This window comes from Desmodus rotundus, chromosome 6 (assembly GCF_022682495.2).
Source record: "Desmodus rotundus isolate HL8 chromosome 6, HLdesRot8A.1, whole genome shotgun sequence".
NCBI classification, from domain to species: domain Eukaryota; kingdom Metazoa; phylum Chordata; class Mammalia; order Chiroptera; family Phyllostomidae; genus Desmodus; species Desmodus rotundus.
In genome coordinates this window covers 140,379,138-140,403,517 of record NC_071392.1, presented here as the reverse complement: position 1 = coordinate 140,403,517, position 24,380 = coordinate 140,379,138, and the positions used below count along the sequence as shown (strand labels likewise).

At 53.6% G+C, this 24,380-nt stretch overlaps 2 protein-coding genes across 10 annotated transcripts in view; one reads left to right on the top strand and one right to left on the bottom strand.

The window, feature by feature from the left end:
- Positions 1-24,380, bottom strand: part of MYOZ3 (myozenin 3) — a 373,398-nt gene that overhangs the window by 171,145 nt on the left and 177,873 nt on the right. The gene's annotated exons all lie outside the window — the stretch shown is intronic.
- Positions 1-24,380, top strand: part of TNIP1 (TNFAIP3 interacting protein 1) — a 45,161-nt gene that overhangs the window by 483 nt on the left and 20,298 nt on the right. For 4 of the 9 annotated variants that reach the window (XM_024576863.4, XM_024576868.4, XM_024576869.4 and 1 more), the window contains exons 1-5: positions 4,876-5,033; positions 19,477-19,648; positions 20,834-20,968; positions 22,298-22,383; positions 23,874-23,957. In XM_024576863.4, coding sequence (XP_024432631.1) covers positions 19,513-19,648; positions 20,834-20,968; positions 22,298-22,383; positions 23,874-23,957 — 441 coding nt within the window. In that variant the 5' untranslated portion in view covers positions 4,876-5,033; positions 19,477-19,512. Of the gene's footprint in view, positions 1-4,875; positions 5,034-5,292; positions 5,419-14,392; positions 14,490-19,476; positions 19,649-20,833; positions 20,969-22,297; positions 22,384-23,873; positions 23,958-24,380 lie in introns of those variants that run through there. The other 5 variants (XM_024576864.4, XM_024576870.4, XM_024576865.4 and 2 more) reach the window with 5 other exon arrangements.

The window sequence follows — 24,380 nt, the reverse complement described above, 5'->3', positions numbered from 1 at the left end:
GCAGAGGTGTGCAAGCATGTTTTTGTGTTTGTGTGTGTCTGTGAATGTCTGGGTCATTATGTGAGTGTGTGTCTGTGTGAGGGGGAGTGTGTGGGTGTGTTTGTGAGAGTACCTGTGAGTGTCTGGGTCATTACGTGATTGAGTGTGTGTGTGTGTGTTTCTGTGAGAGGGAGTGTGTGGGTGTGTTGGGAACTTCAGTGATCTAAAGCTAGACAGGAAGCAACCAGGTTGGAGTCTACCTCCGTCTTCCCTGGAGACAGGATGGAAGGCTGGGACCCTCTGACACTGGAGCAAGCGGGTCTCCGGAGAGCTCCCCCACTTGTGTTACTCCTGGGACAGCTGAACCTTTTCTGTGGCTGGACCTGTAACAGAGAGCCTGGGTCACTAGGAGTGGCTGAAGGGCTGGCAGACAGTGGTGATGTGGCCTACTCTTTGATCACTAACAGTCCAGATTTTCCAAAGCCGGTCAGAGGCCCAGCCCAGGGAAGTCCCTGGCTAGGAGTGGCAAGGAGTGGAGGCCAAGTCACTGCGGCAGTGGCTTCTGGGTGGGAGAAGCAGGAGGGGCCCGGGAAGAGGGAGCATGAGAGGACATGGGGTGAGGCCGGAGGAGGACTGCTCTCAGGGCTCTGTCAGGGCTTCCCAGGATTAGAAAACGCTGATTCCCATGGGTCTGCCTCCCTTGGGGGCTGGGCTGGGCCTGGCTGACCTCTTCCCACGCCAGGAGGATGACAAGGGGCAGGCTTGGATCTAAACCCAGATCTGCTTCACACACTGACCTGGAGATGGGGAGGCCAGAAGGAGAGGAGCTAGGGCAGGGGAGGCCTGGACTCCTAGGAACTGTGGGAGGGGCCTGGTGAGGCCACAGAGGCCTGGAATATCCCCCAGTGTCACTTTGCCCTTTGCTCTCCTCCAGTGGTGCCCTAGAAATCCCAGGGAGGTCCAGGGACTCAGGGGAAATAGGTGGGACGGGGAAAGAGGAAAACAGGGAAGACTTTCTAGGCCTGGCAATCCTGAGCACACACTTTGTGAGGTCGAGGGCAAGCTCCTCCGCCACTCTAGGCTGTGGGGTCCTCACAGGAAATAGGAGATAAACAGTCCCTGCCCACCCAATAGGACTGACGATCATAGTCACTGTTGCTGCTTTTCACTGATGCCAGGCCCTGTGGCATTTCCCTTGCTCTACCCTGTGCTCTGGGCACAGCTCGGACCTTCACGTTATGGATGCGGAAACAGGCGCAGAGCCATCACAGGGGGAATCGTGGTGGCAGGGCTGAGATCTAGGCCCAGGTCTGTCTGACTCCAGAGCCCCCATGCACCCTGACCCTCACAGGCCTTGCCTCTTGGAGAAAGGGCAATTATGGGTATACGGTTTAATTCACTCCGGGGTGCCGAGTGAATGAATACACACAGTTGTGGCTACCTCACTGCCGTTGTATCTCTATGCCCTCATTCAATTTTTTGGGAGGGAGGTAAAGAGAACTAAAACTGTGTTCTCTGGCTGAGGGTAGGAAGCAAGGAACAGACTCTGCTTGCTTATTTGCTTCTTACCAAAAAAAAAAAAAAAAGCACGATTACTGAGTACAACTTCAGTCAACATCATGTGCTTGATACGCATTTCTCATTTAACTATCGCTGAAATCTCTCTCCTCACACTCAACACCAAAAAGTACCTAGAATTTATGATAGGGTTTTACATTCCCGAGATGGCCTCAGGCTATGGAGATGAGAGACTAGATCTAAGGAAGGAGCCAGACCAGGATTGCCCTGAGTTTCACTGACCCCCCACCAAGGCCCCGACTCACTAATTCACATAATGAACAACACACGTGCTTGTTTGCTCTGGAAGCTTCATTTCCCATCAGCGGGGCGTGTGGAAATAGCGCTGATCTGGAAGAAAGAGACTTGAGTTCTAGTCCCAAGTACTAATCACAAACTTGTTGTAAGACCTCTGGCCCACAGTGGCTTCGTCTCCACAAGACAAAGGCTGTTTCTGATCCTTCCTAACAGCCCTTTAAAAGAACTGGCATTTTTAGTTCTGTCTTGCTAGCTGGCAGAACTCGGTAACGCAATGCTTACGGTTGTTAAGAGCTTAAGAGCCTGGCTCTTCCTGCTCCAGTTACCTGTTGCTGTGCGAGACCTTGCCCGAGTCATCTAACAGCTCCAAGCCCCAGTTTCATCTGAGAAATGGGGATGGTAATGGTCCTGACCTTCTTAGAGAGTGGTTGGCAGACACGTGATGCCAAAGTGTAGGCCTACCACACAGCAAACACTCCACAAATGTTACCTGTCAATGTTCTTTTAATATGTAGCCTCCATTCCTCTTTAGTTATTTGATTTAGAGCTCAATCAGTTGTAGGTGGGTTTGGGGGTATGTTTTTTATTTTCCTCAAATGTGGACTTAGGTCTGCCTCTGGAGCTATCTTGGCGGAGGTGGCGGAGAGAGTGGCAGAAAGGAGATTGGGAAGTTGTGTGCTTTAAATGAAAACAAAACAAAACCCAGGACTTTTTGATTGTCCTCCCAGGTGGGGCTTTGCACAGGTGCTTGTTTTCACTCTGGAAGAACAAGAGGTTCTCACCTGCCTGAGTCACTCAGCTCCTAGTATCAGGCCCTGCTTCCTGGCTTGGAAATCATCCAGGTCCAGGGGGAGCAGGTGGTGACAGGACCTGTTTCCCACCCTGCCAGGCCCCCAGTCCAGGGTCCCACAGTGGATGTGGATGGTGAGATATAACCTGGGAAGGCTGTATCTCTGGGTTTAATGGTGATGTTCTACCCAATGCATGCAGTCCACGTCTCCACACCACTATCATCTCTCAAATGCCTTCTATATGCCAGGCTTAGGGCTTTACTTGCATTATCTCATTTATCCTCATGATCACCTGAGGGGTAGGTACAATTAGTAGCCCCACATTCAGAGAGGGACTGAGGATTAGAAAGGCCACCCAGGTGGTAATTGATCGAGTAGGGGTTAGAACCCCATTAATTAAATTCATAGCCTATGTTCATGGGCGCTGAGTCTCTGTAACAAATAAGAAAATTAGGGTATTGTAAAGACGACATGATGGAGTACAAAGTGCACACACGCCTGGGAGCCCAGGTCCTGAGTTCCAGCCCTGGTTGCATCACTCAACATGTGTGGCCTTGAACAAGTCCTTTATCACACTGAGGCCTCCATTGACCGAGCTGTCACGTAAGGGGCTGTGATCAGTGGTCTCCAGGGCCTCCGACATGGTGGGATGTTCTGAAGTCAAAGACTTAAAAGGATGGAAGGGGTGGGTGTGGTCATGACTTCGAAGAGGAGTTTTCTCACACATTGCAATTGTTATGAAAAATTACCCAAAACTAGGAAATCGGGCAAAAAGATGACTGTGTGACCTTTTTATGTCATACTAGAGCATTAAAAAAAAAAAACCCACCTAGGCGTCATCTGGCATTTTGGAGAATGAACTTATTTTCCTAACTCTTAAGGTCAGCCAGGCATTTTACAAAAACAGCTGAAATAGTTTGGAAACAGAATGCAAATAGTTGGAGACACTTCATTTTTTTTAAGTAAATTTCAGTGTTCACGAGAAGACTTGGGTTGGGATTAGGAAGAGAGCATTCTAAGAGGAGGCCATTTGGGAGGCACAGATGAAGAACAGGAAGTAAACCGGTTTGGGGGGACCCCATGGGTAGAGGTGATGCCTGAAGGCACCATATAGATTCTAATCCCCCTATTCCATCCCTCTGGTGACATTCAGTGGTGCTTTGGTGTTTGCATCCCTTCCTCCCTTCCTTTCTTCCAAATCTGGGTACATGTGTACTTATTTTCATAATTAAAATGGACTAGTATTAATATTGTTTTGAGAATTTGATGACACCCTTGAAGTGACTGACGGCATCCGGGATGTCATAAAGTCTGAAAAGAGAGAGCTTGGATCAGGCATGTACTTGGGTACGTGTGTCTCTGTGTGTGTTTGCACACAATCACAGTTGATTGACAGAGCTCCCCTTTTATAAAATGAGGGACTGTGTGAAATAACTCCTCAAATCCTTCCTAATGTTAAAACTTATCCTCTTTAAAATAAAATGATGATCTTAAAAAGAGGGGAAAAAAGTGTTTCCAACCTTAAACCAAGTTACCGCTCCTTGTGGATCTGGGAAGTCCCACAGAGTGTTGGATGATTGGCCCACCTAAGGTGTACTAGGTCGGCAGGGCAGGAAGCTGACTCTGGATTTGTCCATCTGGGTTTGAATCTTGGTTCAGACACTGAAGTCATCAAACCTCTCTGTGCTTCGCATGTTTATGATAAAAAAAACGAAAACAAAAACGGTGGGGCAGGGGACAAAACCCATCTCACTAGGGTGGCTGTGCAAATTAAAGTAATGCATGCAAAGTGCTTACAATGTCTGAAGCAGGAGTAAATGTTAGCAGTAACAGTAAGAGTCCTGAACGGTCCTTTCAGCTCGGAATTCCTGTGAGCTCTGCTAAGAGGTCCGGGAGCGTCCTGCACAGAACTCTGCGGCCTTGAGCTTTAGCGCCGGCTTAGCTCCAAAGGCTTACGTGCCTTTTGGCAAGCTCCCTCCCCAGTGTCCACTGCACAGGAAGTTGTACGGTGGTCCCCGCGGCTCATCTCCACGTTTGGGCTTTCAAAGTGGCCGTAGCCTCATTCCACAGCCCGAGGCTTCCGGGGCGGGGAGTGAGGTCAGGCGCTGCCCAGACCTGGGGAACTCACAGGCCAGTGGAACTGGATACTCGGGGCCGCTCGGTGGCGTTCGGGTTGTTTACCTCGCTGGGTCCCACCCCATTGGCCGCGGGGCCCCGCCCAGACAATGCGGTGCGATTGGTCGATCGGCCTGTCAATCTCCGGGGACTTTCCCAGGGGTGGGGCAGCCCGGCCCCCCGGCCCCCGAGCACTTCCTCGTCCCAGCCCCTTTCCTGGAGGAGGTGGGGGTGTGCTGCGGCGCCGGAGCCTGGTCTGGCTGTTACCCTGTCCCTGGACCTGGGGCTGGACGGGGAGAGTGGGGCGCTGTCCCTCAAGGCCCTCATCCTCAGGTAAGCAGGCCGGGACTGTGGATGGAGTGGGAGGGAGGGAGTCTAGGGCCAGGCAGTTCAGAGCCTCAGCAGTGACTGGACAAGGAGTGCGAGGCCAGGCCCGGCCTGTGGCCTGGGCTCCGGCGCATGAGGTCTCCGGGTGCCCGGCACTTCCCGGGACAGCTTGGGGACGCATGGGGTGGGGGGATCCAGCACTGTGGGGAAACCCTGCCTCGCGCGGCGGGTGGTGGGTGCGCGTGCGCACTGCGTAGGTAAGCGCGCCTAGAAACGGGAGCGCAGGCGAGTGCAGAGCTTGTGGGCGGCGTGCACCATCCGGGTGGAGGGAGTGTGCGGGCCTGAGTCTGTTTACAGAGTGGAAGACCAGTTTTGGAAGCCGTGTGCACAGGTAATGAAGAGGAAAATACTAACTATCATTGGACGCTTTCCGAGCGCTTGATCTAAACCTTTTACATGCATTAAATTCATTTAATCGTCACATCCATCTTCAAAATCAGTATTATTATTCCTATTTTGTTTTCAACCGAGGCACTTGGACACTGGGGTCGCGCAGCTAGGAGTTGCAAAGTCAGGATTCGGAAGCTGGCGTTTGGCCCCAGAGCCCTTGCTCTGCTGAGCCTGTTTGCACAGTGTGGGAGACAGCATTTGTGTGCGTGTGCAGGGTAGCTGTAGTGAGTTTCTGGGAGTGATTTTGGGTGTGGCGTTTCTAGGTGTGGGTGACTTTTACACTCCAGAACATTTGTTTGCATGCGGTGATGTGTATGGAAGCGAAGGCATTTTACATTCACTAATTGTGTGTATGCGAGTGGGTGGGAATTTTGTGTGACTGACAGATTGTGTTTTGCTTCCGGGGGGTGGGGGGGGAGGGGGAGGCGGGACTTTCGTGGATGATGCAGAAGAATCAGCAACATCCATTCCCACCCCCTTGCGGAATGACGGGGCAGGGGAATCTGTGGATTCCTAACGCATCATTTTTACTTCACAGTATAGTCAGAGTGGAATTTAAGCGGCACTTACTCACTTTCCAAACAGTGAGGTATGGTAGAGGGGAATTCGGCATCTGATGAGAGATCGGGAAAGGAGACTCAATTTTTTTTTCATTCCTGACAATGGGTATTGCATTGTAAGATGGCACATTTTTTAGCACAAACTCATAGCAATGCTGTGATGTTGTATCAACCTCCCTGTGTTACAGCAGAGGGAAATGAAGCAGCAAAAACCCGGTAATGGTAATAACAGCTTACATTTGTGAGCACTCACTGTGTGCCACGCATGGTTGCTGCTTCACATTCAGCGTCTCGTTTAATCTTTTCAGCAGCCCTAGGAGATCAGCACTATTAGTAGCCTCAGTTTTCAGATGAGGAAACTGAGGCCCCAAAAGGTTAAGACTTGCCCCAAACTAGTAAGCTTTGAACCTGGATCCTATTTCCTTTCCACTGACCACGGCTCCTGCCCTGGCTGTGTCCCAGGAAAATAATGTGATCTGGGACTGGTGCTTCATGGAAGCACTTGATCAGGTCCCTCTGGAAGCTGCAGCCATGAGTGTCCTGAGTTTTATAAGCTTAGGTGACCCTGTTTCCTCCCACCTGTGGGTGTCCTGTGGGTATGGCACGGCAGTCATGCCAAGGGTTGGTGCCTGCCGCTATGCCCACAACAGGTCTTGGGGCCTCAGGAAGCCGTGGGGCCTGACTCACACCCTTACCCCCAGTGTTGCTTGTGACTCGGCCGGATGTACTGGGTTGGGTCAGGCCGAACCGATTTGAGCACCTTAGCACTGTGAGAGGCTGTCTGCCCGCCTCCCTGTCTGGGTACCACTGGTGCTCCCTTACTTCTGCACTCACTGTGGTATAGCCGTGGCACCTGCTTTTCTTCCCTGCCAAGCTTATTCTTTCCGTGAGGCTTTTTTATGTGCTGTTCCCTCTGCCTGGAACACCATTCCTCAGCTCTTTCCACGGCTGGTTCTTCCCTGTCTGTCAAGTCTCAGCTCAAATGTCACCTCCTTGGAGGGGCCTTCCCTGACCTTTTTATGCAAAGTAGTCCCTTTTTTCACTTTCTGTCATAAAACTATTGTATTTCTTTTCGCACATTTGTCATGCTCTGCAATAATCTTGTTTATTTGTGAGTGAGAACATATATGTGTAGAACTTGGCGTCTGGCATGTAGTAATTGCAGTGTTTACTTGTCTGTTGCCTTCCTCTTTTCCTAGTATAGAAGGGTGGGAGGAGGGGCCTCTTCAGTTTCCCATGTGCATCCCTGACACTAGATGACAGTGTCTAGGGTAAGGCTCCCCCGGCTTTGTTCAGTGGGTGAGTAGAATTGAAGAAACTAGAATAATGGTGCGTTTCCCAGATGAGGAAACTGAGGCCTAGAGATGGGAAGGCACTTGTCCTGGGGAGGTGGTGGCAGAGTCAGGGTGAGAACCAGACCTTGCTGCCCAAGGCATTTTTTCCTTCCGACAGCCCTCGAACACCTCCTGGTGGCCCTCCCGCCTGGTGTCGTGAAAGTGGTGTGATGCTCAGGAGCATAAGGAGTTGGCTCTGCCCTTGAGGGACTGGGAGTGGGACGGGGAGAAATGTGCTCTGAGCGCTGTCTGGAAGCCACCGTGTGCCAGCAAGTGCCCGGCAGGAAGTCTGACTGGGGTGCAAGGCAGTTTGGGGGCACCAGGTAGGCAGGGGACTTCTGGAGGGAGATGACTCCAAGGCCAGGCCCTAGGAAGAGGATGAGGTGCAGAGTAGGGCCTGGGCTGTGGATTTGGGGTAAGGCCCTGCTGGTTTGGGGGAGCTGCCCAGGAGCTGGAGTAGGAAAAGCCCCGTGGTCTTGACTTCCAGGCAGAGACACGTGTCAGTTTTTCCTGGTGGGCAGCCCTGGGAAGTCATCAGAGCACTGAGTTGGCGAACTTACGCAGGCATCAGACTCACTTGGGTGGCTTGTTAGGTGGGTTGCACCCCGTGACGTCTGACCCAGAGGACACTGGTGGCGCTGCTTCTGCTCTGGGTGGCTCTTCAAGAACCCCTGGTGCGGACCGCATGCTTTAGACTCGCAGGGGTGTCCGACCTTTTGGCATCTCTGCGCCATGCTGAAGAAGAGCTGTCTTACAGCACATACTAAATGCATCGTGACACGTAATTACAAAAACACCTCATAATGTTTTAAGTAAATTTACTATTTTGTGTTGGGCCACAGGTTGGACAGCCCTGCTAGTTTGGCACACCTGGGTGGGCACTGCCTCTGCCTCGTCATCCGTGGGATTCTGTGCCCACAGTGCCTCCTCCTAGAGCGGTGCGAAGGAAAGAGACAGCGCGTGTCCAGCACTCAGCACAGGGCAGATGCAGGCTAAGCCATCAGTAAATACCCGCTGCTGACCTTGTTGATGATAATACGGATATGGAAGGGGTTTCAGTTGGGGAAGATGAAGGTGGTCCGTTTTTCCGTGCTTCAGGATGATGTGCCTTTGACCTTCTGCCACCTGTGGACTGTGCTGGGTCTTCTCTGGCTGGGTCGTCCTTTGCTTTGTCTCAGGCACCTTTCTGTCTCTGGTGGGAATAGTGGAAGCTTATCTAATGTGTACAGGGCTCAGAAGACATTTGGCTCAACTGCGCCCTCAACAGCGCCCAGCACCCCAGCAGGTGATCCTCCAGCTTCCACTTGAGCCAGGGAGCGCTCTGCTTGGCAGGCAGCCCCCCAGTGTTGTTGCAGGTGGCCTGCTTTGGGGGGAAAGGGGAGGGGGCTTTGTGAAGGTCCTTCCTTACTCCTCTTTGTTCCCTCATTGCTCACCTGACCACTTTGGGGGAGGGAGGGAAGGAAAGAGGCAGGGTGGCAGCAGGGTGTGGCAAAGAGGGCACAACTGGCCACCCGAAGACCCGGCTCGCCTCCTTTCTGTATCACTGCTGTCTCGTGCAGCCTTGGGCAGGTCTCCGCTGTGCTGGCTTTGGTGTGCCAGCTGCAGGATAAAGGGATGCCCTGCTGGTGTCTCAGGTGTCCTCTTCCAGCTCTCAGAACTCCGCAGGCCATCCACTGGGCCCCCAGCAGTTTCTGAGCTCTTCCTGCTGGGGCAGGCCTTTCTGTGCCCACCCTCCCTGCGTCTAGAGGCTGCACCGCTGCCCCTCCTTGCCCTGGCCCTCTTTGAAGGGAGGGTACGTGGGGGCCTGTGGAGAGTTGCCAAAAAGAAGGCACAGGGAGGCAGGGAGAAGCTCCCCAACCCCTGGAGACAGGTTGCGGGGAGTTCTTGGTGTTTTCCACATGACTGGCCCAGGATAGTCACTCTTCCGATAGGAATGGGTGAGTGGCCTGAGGAGCAGCTGGCTCTTTGTCTGAGGTCTGCCCCCTTGGGGAGCTCTTCTCTTCCCAAGGACCTCACCCGAGGCTGTTTGCTGTGTCCTTGAGCGCCTACAAACTGAACTGGGGGACCCAGGCAGACGGATGTGGGGGGGCGCGGAGAACAGGAGGAGGGTGCTGTGGGAGTCCTGTCACCAAGGAGTCATAGTCAGAGGCCATAGGCGGTATTTTTAGGGCAGGCGTGGGGGGCTGTCCCATGAGTCAGGGGCCTTTGGTTTGGTCTCCACCCACGCTGGAGAGGACTCAGTCCGCTGGCCATTGCCCTCTGCCTTCATCATGGCCAGCGTCGTCAGAAGGCTGAGGCGCCCGGGCCCCTCCACACCCCCACTTCGGCCTCTGCAAGTGCTACGTCCCCTTCCAGCCCCTGGGAAGAGGATCTGAGGACAGCAACATTGACTTCTAGAAAAGAGGAAGGGATCTTTCGGATGTGGGGGTGGCATGCCGATCCCTGGGCACTCGCTAGGACGCATTTGTGTGTGCCTGAGCTTTCTCCCTGCTTATCCCCTTCCCGCCCTGAATTTACCGGTTATTCTCTTGTGTTTCTCCACGGTTTCATTATAAGTATATGCCTCCCTAGGCAACATGCAGTATTGTTTTGTATGTTTTAAAATGTTACTTAAATGCTGTCTTTTTCTGAAACTCACTTGTTTTGCTTTAATATATTTGTGAGATTCATCATGTTGATATTTCTAGCCCTGGGTCACTAAAGGTTGATTCATTTTTTATGGCTGTGGAGTATTCCCTAGCATGAAGTTGCCCCATTGTATTTGCTCATTTTCTTTTTCATTAGGTAGTTTCTAGCTTTTGCTGTTAAAACAAGATGTATCTGGCTCTTCCCTGAGAGGTCTAACCCCTGTCCAGCTGTCCCCTTCCTAGCCCTTCAGCCTCCTGTTGGGACAGCGCTTCAAAATCTACAGAGAGCTACCTGGTTTCTAGTTGGTCCTCTCTGCATTTCCAGAGGGAGACACAAGGAAAGTGAGGTCTCTCATGGTCACCTGGTTGGGAGCAGAGATAGGATTTGAACTTACCAAACCCCCTTTCCATCCTGTTTGGTGTAAAGGAATTCTCAAAAGTTGTCATCCTCCCTCTCAGGGAGGCAGTTACAGGGCTGGCAAACCCTGCATTGGACAAACCAGCTCTGGGCCTGTTGGGGCCTGGGAGACAGGAGGACAGCGGAGTTCCCCAGCCACTTTTTCCTAGGGTTGGGCCAGCGCCCCTTGTCCCTGTAGTTGACAGTTGAGGACCTTCTGGGTCGGGTGGGGTCGACGGAAGGGGAGTCATGGAGCGTTGCACTGGGGATCCCAAAAGCTGAGAGGAGGCATGCATGGGGGAGCAGAAAAGCGGGCTGGGGGTGCTCAGGGTGCCTTCTCAGCCCCCTTAGAGGGCTGTTGGCCACGGGGAGCGCAAGCTGGGGACTGGTGATGGTTGTGCTGTATCCCTTGGGAACTGTGTGGCCTTGAACCACCCTCTGCGCCTGTCTCCACCCAGCTTCCCCTGCAGCACAGCAGGTGTCGGGAGCTTCGCACTGTTCCCAGCTGAGGGTGGTTATCCAAAGTCTGGTGCTTCTCTTCCCGCCTTTGCCACCACGAGGCCAGCCCTGACCTTCCTGACGCCAGGTCCTTTCTGGCAGGTTCCAGGCTGGAACTCTTCCCTGGAGTTGCCAACTCCTCACTCACCAAATTCCTTGACTAGAAACTTGCTCCTGGATGTTCCTTTCTGGTTCGTGACCACAGCCCTGTCGCCTTTCCTGTGTGCGTGAGGCAGGGACACAGTGCGGAGGCTCTTAGTCTCCCCTCAGCCCTGCGGCCTCATCGGTGCCAGAACTGCAGGCCTGCCCTATTGTTCCAACCTGATCAAGACACTTCCATTTTTTTTAAATTATTTTTCAATCTCCCTTTAAAAAGGCACAAAATAACATGTGCTCATTGGAGGAAAAAAAAACCCCAAAACCAAAAAACTCAATACAAAAGGTATAAAGTAAAAAGTGAAAGTCATCTTCTCTCTTCCTCTCCCCTGCTCTTTTCCCGCTGTATCTTAAAATTAATTTAAAAACATAGAATAAGACTGCCATGGCTGGTGTGGCTCAGTTGCTTGGAGCATCGTTCCATAGCTGGGAGGTTACAGGTTTGATTCCCGGTCAGGGCACATATCCAGGTTGCAGGTCCAGTCCCCAGTTGGGGTACATACACAGGCAACCTATCGATGTTTCTCTCTCTTCCTTTCTAAAAAGCAACGAAAAAAAAATGTCCTTAGGTGAGAATAAAAAAAAAAAAAAAAAAAAGAACGGGACTAGATTTCCTTTGTAAAGAGCTAATAAAAATTATAGGTAGAATAAAAGTTTCTTTTGATTCTTGTTTCCTATTCCAACTTCTCCTCTAGAGCTGTCTACTAGTAGCAGTTTGGTGTGTATTTTTCCAGACCTTTTATGAACACTTGAGATTTTACACACACACACAACTGAGTGTTTCATAAAAAAATTCCTGTTATACATATAAATCCATACTTTGCTTTTTTTCCTTACTGATATTTTATTGGCATCTTGTACATTGTTGCAAAGCATTCTGCCTTGTTCTTTTTGATGGGTGTGTAGTATTCCACCGAATAAGTGCCCCATAATTTACTGAGCCAGTCCCCTCTTGATGGACATTCAGGACACTTTCGCTATTTTTGCAGAGCACTGACAGTGCACACTTCTGTGCAGCCCACGTGTACAGTGATGCAAAGACTTCTAGATTCTCAGGGGATTACTCAGTCACCTCTGGCCCTTTAGATCATTGAAACCTCCTCAAGCATACTTTCTACAAGGGCACTTTGTTCTCAGCCAATCAGGCACATGAGCAGGTTGTTGGCATCATCGAGAAAGGGCCTGCTTTATTGTGGGTGGCCCAGCTATAAGAAAAACTCATGTTTTTCTACTAGGTGAGATCAGTAGAAACATAATATACGTAGAAGGGTGGAGGTGAAAGTTTCTGTTTGGCCAGGCAAACCGCACCTGGAGTGTTGTGTTGGGTTTCAGGACCAGCTACAGATAGGGTGGAGGAGGTGCAGGGTGGAGGGGAGTGGGTGGAGAGGGGTCTGACAGCCATTCCCTGTGGAAACAGTGGAGGGAACGAGGGCCGAGCAGCTTCAAGACAATGCTGCAGGGTCCAGATCTCTTCAGGGCTGAAACAGAGAAGAGAGGCATCTTGCTCCGTATTCTGGGGGACCCTAGAGGCAGAGCAAGGGGTGGTGGAAGCAGAACTGGGAGCAGCCTGACTACAGCCAGTGCTGGCTGCCCAGGGGAGGCTCCTTGGAGGAAGGGGGAGTCTGAGTCACTAATGGTAATCAGCCTCGGTCCCTCGGCTCCCCTAGGGACTGGACAGGCACAGGGCTGAATTTGCCCTGAGACTCTAAGCCCTGGTGAGGGCTGGCGATGAAGGGCAGCCTGGGGCCTGCCTGCATACAAGGTTGTAGACACATAGAGGCGGGGCTGCGAGCCTGGGGGCATGTTCCAGACAGCCACAGCAGGACTGGTGTCCTCCCCCCGGGCTTTAGTCCACTGCCTCTCAGGCAGTGCAGGCCAGTGGGATGGGCACCAGTGCTGGAGTCCCCGGATGGAGGCTCCACTCTTTGTTCTTCCCCTAAGCAGCTGTGTGTCCTTAGGCGAGTCACTTAACCTCTCTGAGTCTGCTTTCTCGTCTGAAAAGTACAGATAATGCGGTCCAGCCAAGGGGATTGGGTTCCTTGCTGGCAAACGGGCAGTAACTTTATCTCTGCAGTGAGAGGAAAGTGAGGCAATGGACATCACGATGCTGCCCCGGGCCTGGCACAGGGGAGCACTTGACACCTGTCAGGCCCTCTCCCAGCTTCAGTTAGGTGCTCCTTGGTCTTCTTTTGCAGCAATTCCAGCTGGCCGATGGCCCTGGTCCATCTCCCTATCCCCAGGCTGGAGGTGTGGAGCCTGGGTCTTGCAGGCTGAGTGGAGGCAGTGGGGGTCCCTCTGTGGGTGAGTCAGGGGAGGGGAGAATGGGGAGGAGGAGAGGACCTGGTGAGCGGCTGCAGACACTGTCCGGGCATTTCTCACTGCTCTTGGGGAGGCAACAACACCCCTTACATACAGCCCTTCGCCGGCGAGGGTGGCCCACGGGTCAGGGAAGTCCACCTGGGTGTTAGGAGGAATTGAAGCTGCAGAGAGTAGCCTTCTCAAGATCGTAAGGTTGTAGAAAGGGGTGATGATAAATTGCAAGTTCTGGAATGTGAGAAGTGCAAGGGGCCTTAAAGAGTGGCTAGTCTCCCCACTATGTTACATCACTGCTGTTGTAGTGAACCCCTCCTTTTAGGAAACTGAGACTCAGTGAGGGGACGGTGTTTGCCCTGGGGGACCGTGACCAGATCCCATGATTTCTGAGCCCCAGCTCCCCACACTCCACCCCACGCCTGCAGCCTTTTTATTGCTGAATTGGTGGCAAAGGCGTATTAAGTCCCTGGGCCCTCACTGGCAAGGATGCCAGGGTGGGCCCCCAGAGGGCACGCCCTCCAGAGTAGGTGCTGTGTCTTTGATGGCAGTCCTCAGGAGGGCACAGCCTGCTCTTTGATGGGTGCGTCTGGCCCCACAGTTTCGTGCAGTGCGTGGGAACACATTCTTGCTTCTGGTTTGCTTTCATGGTGCCTCCCTTCCTCTAACCCCTGGGGGGAATTGAAGGCTGTTTCCATTTATAGCTGAAGAAAATGAGGTTCGGATGATTCTCAATCTCGCATGAGTGTGGCGCTGTGCTCCATGGGCTCCCTGTACCCGCATCTCCACTGGGTGTGGCATCGAACCAGCGTTCCTGCTGACGGCCACTTGAAGTTATCAGATGTTGGGTGGATGCCACGACCCAGCATGCTGAGCTTACAGAGGAACCTAAAAACTTGTTAAAAGAAGGAATAAACGGGGTTGGGGAGACTTGGCCCTTAAATCAGCTGGGCCCAGCTGTGGGGCTGCCTCATCCTTGTACTGAGAACCTATTATGTGCCAGGTAGATTCTATTATTATTCCTATTTTGCAGATGAGGCAGCTGCGGCTTAGAAGAGGTGAGGGACTGGTCCAGCATCACGGCAGCCTGCAGGATAGACAGAGCTGGGACTAGGGCGAGGCAAGCACAGGTGAGGCCCCAGGTGCAGCCGGGAGGAGGACTCTCGCTCAGGGGCGTGTGCTTGCTCCCCTCCAGTGTCAGACCCTGCGTGCCACTCCTGCCCCACCCTAGCACCTGCCCTGGTTGGGCCCTTCCTTCCTGATGCCAAGGCTGTGTTCTCTCCAGTGTGCTGGGTCCCCTGTCTGTCCTTGGCTTTGCTGCTGGCTCCCAAGGTTTGGGTCCCAGTCAGTCCGCAGGCCAGTCTCCTCCCTGTGCACACGAGGGAACTAAGGTGCAGAGAGTGGCCGGGCTCACCCACAGCCATGGGTAGCAGAGTAGACGCTAGGACCCCCTAACTTTCTGTCCTGTGCCTTCCTATCTGGAGACCCCTGTCCTTCACCTCTCTGTCACCTGCACCCACCAGCATCCCTGGAAGCACTTGCCTCTGCCTGGGGAGGGGACTGTTGGCCACTGTGACTTCCCAACGCGCAGTACCAGAGGTCTTCCTGGGCAGGGAGAGCTTCGTTCCCCCGGGGGTTGTAGGGGGCAGCTGGCACCAGGATGCAGCCAGGGCCCAGCAGTGTTAGATTGGACTGATTAAGTTCCTCAGCAGGCCTCAGTTTCCTCATTTGTCAAGCAGACATCAGTCCTGCTTTCCTCCCAAGGCTGCGAGACAATCAGATAGAAAGATAGTGCTTGGGAAACTACTAGGTATTTTGCACAAGGTACTGGTTATGTAAATGTCTATCATTTGGGGGCCTGGGAGCCCCCCTCCTGGTGATGGCACATGACAGTTCCAGGAGGGCTGAAGCATTTCAGGGCAGAAGCTGGGTATAAATTTAAATCTGAATCTCACCTTTCCAAACCTCTTCTTTATGGGTGGGGACTCTGAGTTGGGCCTATGCCCCTGCTCCCTTAGCTGCCACCTGTCACACTGCCATCCCCTCCTCTTTTTGGGCTGGTGGCTCCTTCAGTTTCAACAGAATCTCTTCTACACACTCTGTGGTCACTGCCTGGCCTGTCTGTCTGGCCCCTTTCTGGCCCCAAACCGGGCCTTTCTGGTTCCAGTGGGCACCCCGGCATCCCTCAGGGTTGGCTGTGGGAACGCACCCCCACCCCTCACCCCCATCCTCCCCAGCCCCGAGCTGAGGTCTTGCTTTGGAAGAAGGTCTGGAGCTGGTTGCCTCTTCACCACCAGCTGTTCGCCTGCTGATCTGTGGCTGCAGGAACCAGGCCCAGGTGGATATGGAGCCTGTGCCAGACCGCACAGGAATATGGAGTGGGGCCTCTGCTTTGCAGTGGGACCCCAGTGCAGGAGCAGGAACAGAGGGCGGGGCAGTGGGCAGGCTGGAGAGAGAGCTTGGGCCCTCTGGTTCCAGCTCCAGCCTGACTTTTGGGGACTTTGGTCCTCGTGCTCTGGTCCTGACTGGCGGCCTTCGTACCATGAGGGAGAGTCAGAGGGCCCCAGAACCCTAGGCGCTGAGCTCCCACACTGCCCTAGGCGAGGGGTGGGGGCTGTGACCCAGAGTGGGTCGGCCTCAGGGGAGGGTGGTAATGCAGCCCCCCACCCAGAGAGTCCCTGGACGCTGACACCAGGGGTGGTCTCGGCCTTGCTGCCCTTGGAGGCTCCTGTGCAGCCCTGCCATCCTGGGAATGATCCCTCTTTCCAGGAAAGGGTATACAAACCGCGCTGACCAGAAGGAGAGTTCCTGTCTGCTCGGCAGTCGTCCTGGAACTGCTGACGACCATCTGGGCATGAGGTCAGCAGGACGTGGAAATTCCCCAACTCTCTCTTTGTCTTTCTTTCCTCCAGAAGTCCAGACCCTCCCTTGGGTGGCTCCTCTGATCTCCAGGGAGGGTTTTCTCACGGTAGACAGTTTCATCTTTTTTCCATCTGCCCACTGCCTGGCAGCCTGTTCTTCTCCCTCTGAGGCTGGAGTTGGGGAGAATAGTGCCGCCCGTCCCCCCTTTCCCTCCCTGAACCCCCTTCCCTGTCAACTCCATGGTGCCGAGGGAGAGCCTGAGTATTGTGTGGTTTGGAGGATGTGGAGATGGGGTTTCAGTTTCTCTATCCTGCATCCTGCTGTGTCTCCTGGTAACATCTGGGCACCTCCGAGGGCGCAGGGCTGCGCCAGCCCTGATCCTAGAAGTGTGCAGCTGTCCGGAGTGCCTCTGGTCAGTGGGTCATGGCCAGGTTCCCGGGGTGTGTGCACAGGGCCTCCCAGGAAGCAGGGGCAGGGTTAGGGGCTCCTCTGGTCCTGCCTCTTTCTGCTCTGAATAGAGATTTGTCGAGGCTGTATTCTGGACCACCCGGAAGATACCCTGGTAGACCAGATGGAGTTGGCTCCTGTTCTCATGGAGCTTACAGTCTATTGGGCAAGCCAGATGCAAAGCAAAACTCGGACCCAAATTACCAGGTGATGTCACCGGTCAGTTCCACTTGGGGTGTGTGTAGAGTGGTGAGCGGGAACCAGGACTCCTGCCCCCACTTACCACCAAAGGTAGCTACAAGCCCCTTCCAGCTTTCAGTCTACGCCGTTGTGAGCTCCATTCCGCTGTCAGCCACGGCTCACCTTCCAAGTGCCAGACCTGTGAAAAGCGGGATGTTCTCAAAGGCACAGACGCTTGCAGCAGTCAGAGCGTCCCACAGCAGTCCATGAGTGTTTGCCAGTGGGAAGCACCAAGTAAGGACCCTCCCCGACCCCCACCTGCCAACGTCTCGCATACCTTGCTGTGTGCCAGGCGCTGTGCCAAGTGCTCTGCCCACACTGTCTCTTCGTTCAGTGAGCAGGTCTGGGCTTTCTTCTTCTGCTGTGTGGCACTGACCTTTCAAGTTGAAAACAAGGCCCCTCCCCCACCCACCGAGCTGAGTGGTGACTTTTGTGTTGGCGGGTAGGCAGCTGTCCTTTGCCTGCCTCCGTGGGGCCCAGCAGGGCGTGGGTGCCTTCCACCTGTATATTCATCTTCTCTGTCTGTCAGTCTTCGGAGCAGGGGTCCCGCTCATCAGAACTTTTTCTTTCTGGCCCATGGTGTTGTGGACCCTCTGGACAAAGTCCTTGTGATTTCTTGTGCTTCAAGGCAGGGGAACTAGCCCAGAGGGCACCTAGTAGCCCTGTGTCACCCTACAAACTGGCTTGGACTCCTCCGGCCTGAGTCTGGTGGGGGGAGCCGTACGAGGTAACGGGGTTAACTCAGCTTTCTCAGGCAGAGTGGGATTCACATCTTTGCCGTCACCTGCTGGCCACATAACCCAGACCTCACTGAGCCTCCCTTATAAAATAAAGATAATGTCGTGTGTATTAGAGGGTGGTTGTGCAGCTGACCTGAGGTAATGGACATGAAGCATTTAAAGCGAGTGCCTGGCAAGTAGATGATTCATGAATGGTGGCCGTTACTATGAGTACTTTTTCACTTTTTTCTGTCAGGGAGCGTTGTGTGGGCGCGCAATGGGCCTTGGGGATTCCTGACTGAAGAGTTTTTACCCTGGGGGTGGTGATCTTTGGCAGGAGGTTTCGGGGCCCCAAGGCCTTCTGAGGTCTGGTGGAACTCTTTTGTGTTGGGGAAGCTCTTTGTGGTGCTGGTGGCTGGATCGGTTTTTCAGCCTCCGCGCCTTTGCACTTACTGCTCTGTCTTCCTGGACTAGTCTTCCCCGATATCTGTGAGGCTAGTTCCCTCACATCCCGTCAGGTCTTTGCTAAAATAACTGTGAGGCCTTGCCCGACAGTTCCAGTTACGATTGGAGTCCCTGTCGCATGCTTCCCTGTTTAATTTTTGTCCATAGTCATTTTCTTTTTTTTTTAAAGATTTTATTTATTTTTAGACAGAGGGGAAGAGTGGGAGAGAGGGAAAGAAACATCAGTGTGTGGTTGCCTCTTGCGTGCCTCCTACTGGGGACCTGGCCTGCAACCCAGGCATGTGTCCTGACTGGGAATCGAACCAGCAACCCTTTGGTTCTCAAGGCCAGTGTTCAAGCCACTGAGCCACACCAGCCAGGGCTCCATAGCCATTTTATCACACCTAATACTATGTCTGACTGACTGTGTCTGTCTGTCTATCACTCCCATCACTAGAATGTAAGCTCCATGAGGGATTTTTATCTGTTTTGTTGGCTGATAACTTCCCAGCACCCAGACTCATGTCCAGCACAGAGTAGGTGTTCAATAAAAAGTTGTTGAATGAACGAACGAATGCAAGAAAGAAGTTTGCTCTACCAAGCCATTGAACTAGGATTCTGAAATCACTTTGCCGAGTGGTTTCAACTGAAAGAAAGCAGATGAAACTGAACAGATTAATGCAAAACACTTTTATTGTGTAAGCAGAGAGTGGTTTGGTGGAAAATTCACCTGTTCATTAGAACCGGAAGGGACAGACCATATGAGGTGTGAGGTTGAAGGAGGAGGCTGGCAGTGTCAATTAGCTTATTAAATAATAGGTTTTTTTCTTCTTTCTTTTAAAAAAGATGACGTGTATAAATGGAACTTTGGATCGGATTGACTTGCTTATCCCTTAGGGCATAAGCATTTCACTTTAAAGATCACCGATTCAGTGTAGGACTTTCATTTCCCCTCCTCAGAGGGAAGGGACTGCCCACGATTGCACAGTGAGTTAATGGTTAGGCCACTTACTTGTGCAGTACGTGTTGACTGGGCACTCGTTTCCTAGCTGATACTGCGTCGGGTGCTGGGGATGCTGTGATGCAGGGTCCCAGTCCTTCTCAACCCCACCGATAGGACATGAACTCAAGTGTTTCGACTCCAAGTCCCGTGCTGTCTCACACTCCATCCACGTTGCACCTCACAGTTGGTTGCTGTTCCAAATGAACCAGCAGTGCAGTAAGCTGCTGAAAGACACTGATGCCACTCTTAGGTTGCATTAATAGAGGCAGAGCGTCCAGATCAAAGAAGGTGACTGTCCTGCGCTGCGGTACTGTAGTCAGAGGAGTGCCTTGTTTTCTTCTGGGTTATGGGGCACCTCAGTGGGCTGGCCAGCCCCCTGATTTCCTGCTGTTGTCCTTACAGCCAGGCGGGCACCACGGCAGGGGCTGAGCCACCCTCATGGAAGGGAGAGGACCTTACCGGATCTACGACCCTGGGGGCGGCGTGCCTCCGGGAGAGGCGTCCGCAGCTTTTGAGCGCCTAGTGGAGGAGAATTCCCGACTAAAGGAAAAAATGCAAGGGATAAAGATGTTAGGTAAAGCAGACCCTGCACTCTGCCCGCAAGCCTCCTCCCTGTAGCCTGTGACACCAGCTGGCATGTGCCTCCACTCACGTTACCCCTGTCCTTCCTGGCCCTGCGTTGGCTCCTGCCCCCCAGCTGTGTCTCTGGGTACCTCCATAGAACTGTGGCAGCATTCCCAGCCCTGAGTCCCCAGCACCCCGGAACCATGAGGACAGGACTCAGAATACCTTGAGGGACTGAGAAAGAGGTGTGGGGCCAGGAAAAGGGAGCTAGAAGGCCCATTTTGTGGATGTGGAAACAGATGGCCTTGTCTTCTGGAAGCACCAGAGAGGGGGAGAACTGACATCACCAGGGCAACCAGGGTTCAGTCCCCCAGTGCTGGAGCAGGTGGGAGTAGGGCCCTTGATCTCTCTTGTCCTGGTGTGTGCTCAAGCTGTTCCCACTGCCCAGAGCAAGGCCACCTCCACCGCATAATTGAGTCTTCCCTGTCCGTCAGCACCCGGCTCAGATGCCACCTTCCTCCTCCTCCACGAGAGACTCTCATTGATTTCCCTGTGCAGGGGGGTCTCTCTTTCCTCCAAACTCCTAAAACTCTTCCTTTGTCTTGCTGCCACCTTTTCCAGACTTAGGCTTTGGAGGTGAGCTCAGTTCCCCAATTTTCCAAACGCTTTCTTCTTGCATCGTAGACTGCTGCTTAGAATGTCAGACTGGGGAACAAGGAATGGAACTGCTCCTTCTCCACTTGTGGGGAAGGAAAACTGAGGCCCGGAGGGGTTGGTGTTATTGAGGGTCTCGTCCCTTCAGACTGGCCCTGACTATGGACGCAGGCTGCGGGTGGCCCCTGGGCCCTGATGGTGGGTGTCAGAGAGCCCTGGCTTTCTGTGGAGTCCTGGCCAGCTGTAGTGGGAGCGAGGCAGCAAGAGGGTGCCAGGGGCCACCTTGTTCTAGATTCTCGTTCTAGATTCCCCTCCACTCCTTCTTCCCTGATTGCAGGGCCCTCTTCCTTATCAGCCTGTTTCGGGCTGTGGGCTGGAATGATGTATGTCCCAGTCGACCCACAACACAATGGTGGGAGTCAGGTCCAGGGCCTGGAGTGTCAAAAGCCAGGCCAAAGCAGGCTTAGCGGCACCGGGTGGGGAGAGCCTGCACACAGAGCTGAGTAATTCCTCTTGCCCCGCCTTTCCCCATTCTTTCCAGGGGAACTTTTGGAAGAGTCCCAGATGGAAGCATCCAGGCTGCGGCAGAAGGCAGAGGAGCTGGTCAAGGACAATGAACTGCTCCCACCGCCATCTCCCACTTTGGCCTCCTTTGACCACCTGCCCGAGCTCACAGGTCCAAGGGGACCCTGGGTTGTCCTCGTCCTTTCCTGGTACTCCCAGCTCCCTGAACCCTCAGCAGGGGTCTGCCTTCTTGTTCAGAAGCCCACATCTCCTTCATTTACCCTTGGGCCACAGGCCATCCTCCCAGTCATGGCTTGGGATGGGATGTCAGAATACTTTTGTCCCCAAATGGCTGGTGATTCAGCACTCAGGAGGCCCTGGCAGACATTAGTTATGGACCACTGCACCCAGGATGTGGCCTCAGCATCTTCATCAGCCTGTTTATTTAGCAAATATTTAATGAGCAGCTACTGTGTGCCAGGCAGAGCGCTCCAGGAATCTACTTCGAGTCACTCAGGGTTGGCACAGGAGTTGAAAGCTCTCTGGACTGGCCCCCCTCCTTCAGTCTTACAGCTGGGGAAGCTGAGGCCCTTGGAAGAATCTGGAAGATTCTTGCCTCTTAGCTTGCCGCAGCGTATTGCAGATGTAAGGGTACATAGGCTACCTGCTAATGGCAAGTGCTGACTCTGACCAAAGGTTAAAGTCCTGTGCGTGGTCACCATGCATTCCTCTGGCATGTCTCTGAGTCCAGGGCAGGGCCTGGGGCTGTGGGGGGGAAGGACTGCACACATGGGGTTTAGGGGCCTCCTGCTGTAGCCCCCCACCGCAGTCTCGGCCCAGGCTGGTGTACCAGCCTTCCACCTGGCTGCTGGTCGCATTGGCTAAATGCACAAATGGAGGAAAGTGATGACCCCGGGGTCCACTGTGTGGCAGTCAGTCAGTGTTTCCAGCCTCCGCTTCTCCCTTTGGCCATGTTGTCTGAGTCCCAGCTTGGTGCCAGGTCCACCCTGGGTGAGATGTGTAGCTACCCTCAAGTGACTCCCTGTGGCAAGAGATCGGGGGTGGGGGAGGGACAGCCAAGTGTGAGTGCTGGGTTTTCGGTTGCTGGCTGTGTGTCTGTGGGCCAGTGGGTGACTTTTCTATGCCTCAGTTTCCTTGAGGTGAGGATTGGCTGAGATAATGTAATAGCACTTTGTTAATTGTAAGCCATCCTTCTTGTCATCACTGAGGCAGGTCCAGGATAGCAAGGAACAGTGGCCAGCAAGTCAGGAACGATGGTCTCTCTGCCCAGGTTCTGTCCCCACTGTTCCAGGGCCGGTCATTTCCCCAGGCTCCCTGGGGAAATGACCACCTCCCAGCCCTGGTGGGACCACCTCCCAGATGTTTCCCAGACTCATGGGAAGAACTCTGAGAGCTCCTGTGCCCAGGGCTGCCCTCCAGGGGCAGTACCTGTGCTTTTCCCCATTCCCCGCTGCTCATTTATGTTTTCTCAATTCTCTAGGAAAAGATGCAAATGTCCCAGCACCCCCTGCCGACCCTGCACACCCCAGTGACAAGCCAGAGCCCGTCCAAAAACCTCCATCCAGTGTAAGTTGCATCTGGTGTCCTGGCCAGAAGTTGCCTGGGCTTCAAGGTCCCTTTGACACATACAAGGGCACGACCAGAGAGGGTGGGTGTCTGGAAGCCCAGAGTCTGACTTGCGGGCGGACGTTGGGCAAGCCGATCTCAGCTTCTCTAGGGTCATGGTTTCCCCACTTTTAAATGAAGGTCGCACTTAAAACGTACCAAGGAGACCCTGATACGCACAAGCAGTCCCTCCAGCATACCAAGCTGCATGATGTGGAGCGTGTACTGACTGTGAGCAGTGCGAGGAAAACGGGCGGGTGTGACAGGGAGCGCACATCCTCACAGGGGCTCAGAAACTGTCTGGTACGGGTTTGCCTCGAGAAATTGCGCTTGGTGTGCTAGGGTCGGAAGGGACTCAGGGATCGTGTCATTTAGCATCGTCGCCCTGCAGATCAGGTCCAGAATGAGAGGAGCTCTTTCCCAGGTCAGGGAGACAGCAGGAGAAGGATATAAGTGAAGGGAGATTTTTTTAGGGCAGGGCTAAGATTCAGAGCTGGCTTCCTGGTGGCCGTGGGACTCAGCAAAAGCTGCGAGTGGAGAGCCTCCCAGCTGTGCTCATCTGCCTGCCCTTTCTGGGGGAAGGCCGACATCGCCTTTGTAGACCAGGGGCAGTGCCTGGGCTTTCCCCCACTCCCCATTACACTCTGGAGTGGAATAGCAACTCCAGAGCCAGCTGCTTGTTCAGGGGGACCGTAAGCCTATCTGTTGGGAGCACAGCCAGTCCATTCTGCTTGGAGTGGCTGAGAAATGAGAAAAAGACCAGGAATCCTGGACCATCCTGGATTTGGGTGAATACTGAAAAAATCCACATTTGTTGACACATCTTTGGGATTCATCTCAGATCTGGGCTCTCTGGGGTGGGCTTGGCAGGGCTGGCACAGGACCACTTGACAGTGGCCACACTGACCGCCATCTGTGTTCTCCAGGTGACCAGTTGGGGACACCAGGGCCTGGGAGACAGCTGTGGCGCCACAGCAGGAATGTGGGCTTTGCAGGCCTTGGGTTCAGTCCCTACTTTTTGTACTAACAAACGAAGTGCCCTCAGTTTCCTCATCTGGACAATAACCCTATCACCATACTGGAGTTCCTGAAAATATTTTAAAAGTGAAAATTTAAAAAAAGACGAAGGCCCTAGAATCTAGTGGTTCAAGATCAGCTAGCCCAGTCTCCCTGTTTCACAGAGGAGGAAACCGGTTGCAGAGGGGAGGTGAGCTCACAGTGAGTGGGCTGCAGGCAGACTTGCTGGGAACCCTGCTTCGCGGTTCCAATGAACTGATGTGTAAAAGCCGGGGAGCTCAGCTCTGCATGGAGGGGCTGCCCGGGTGACCTGGATGTGAGAAGAGATTTTGCCCTTCCATCTCTGCCCTGCCCTGCTGCTCTCACCTGTTGGTTCTCACAGGAGGGGCGAGGAGTTCTTCTCCCAGGCAGCCCCTAAGTCCCTTTCTGCACAGGGCACCTCATCTGAATTTGAAGTGGTCCCTGCCGAGGAGCAGAATTCCCCACCGCAGAGCAGCGGCCGCACCAGAAACACGGCGGTGAGTGGATGGCAGATCCCTGGGCACATCCCACGTCTCCTCTCTGTTTCAGTCACCTGCCCTGGGTGAGAGGCACACAGCCCGCTCAGGTCCCTTGGGCACTCTAGGGTCACTTGGGGATACATGGGGGGCCAGAGCAGAGGATGCTTCTCACTCGCCTATGCAAATCCCTTGCTGGTGACTTCCCCTACTTGGGTCACACAGTCGCCCGATCATTGTGAAAGCCTGAGCACATCACCAGCCCCTCCGGCTTTCACTGAATTCCGGGCACCTCCACACATTATGACTCAGCCTCGGGGCTGGTGGGCTTCTGCCCGGGTGGGAGACAAAGGGTCAGGGAGGCCCAGAGCAGCATGTGGCAGGTGATTTACCTTTTGTTCAGGCTGAGTATTAGAATGGCTTGGTGTTTTGTCTCCTGGAAAC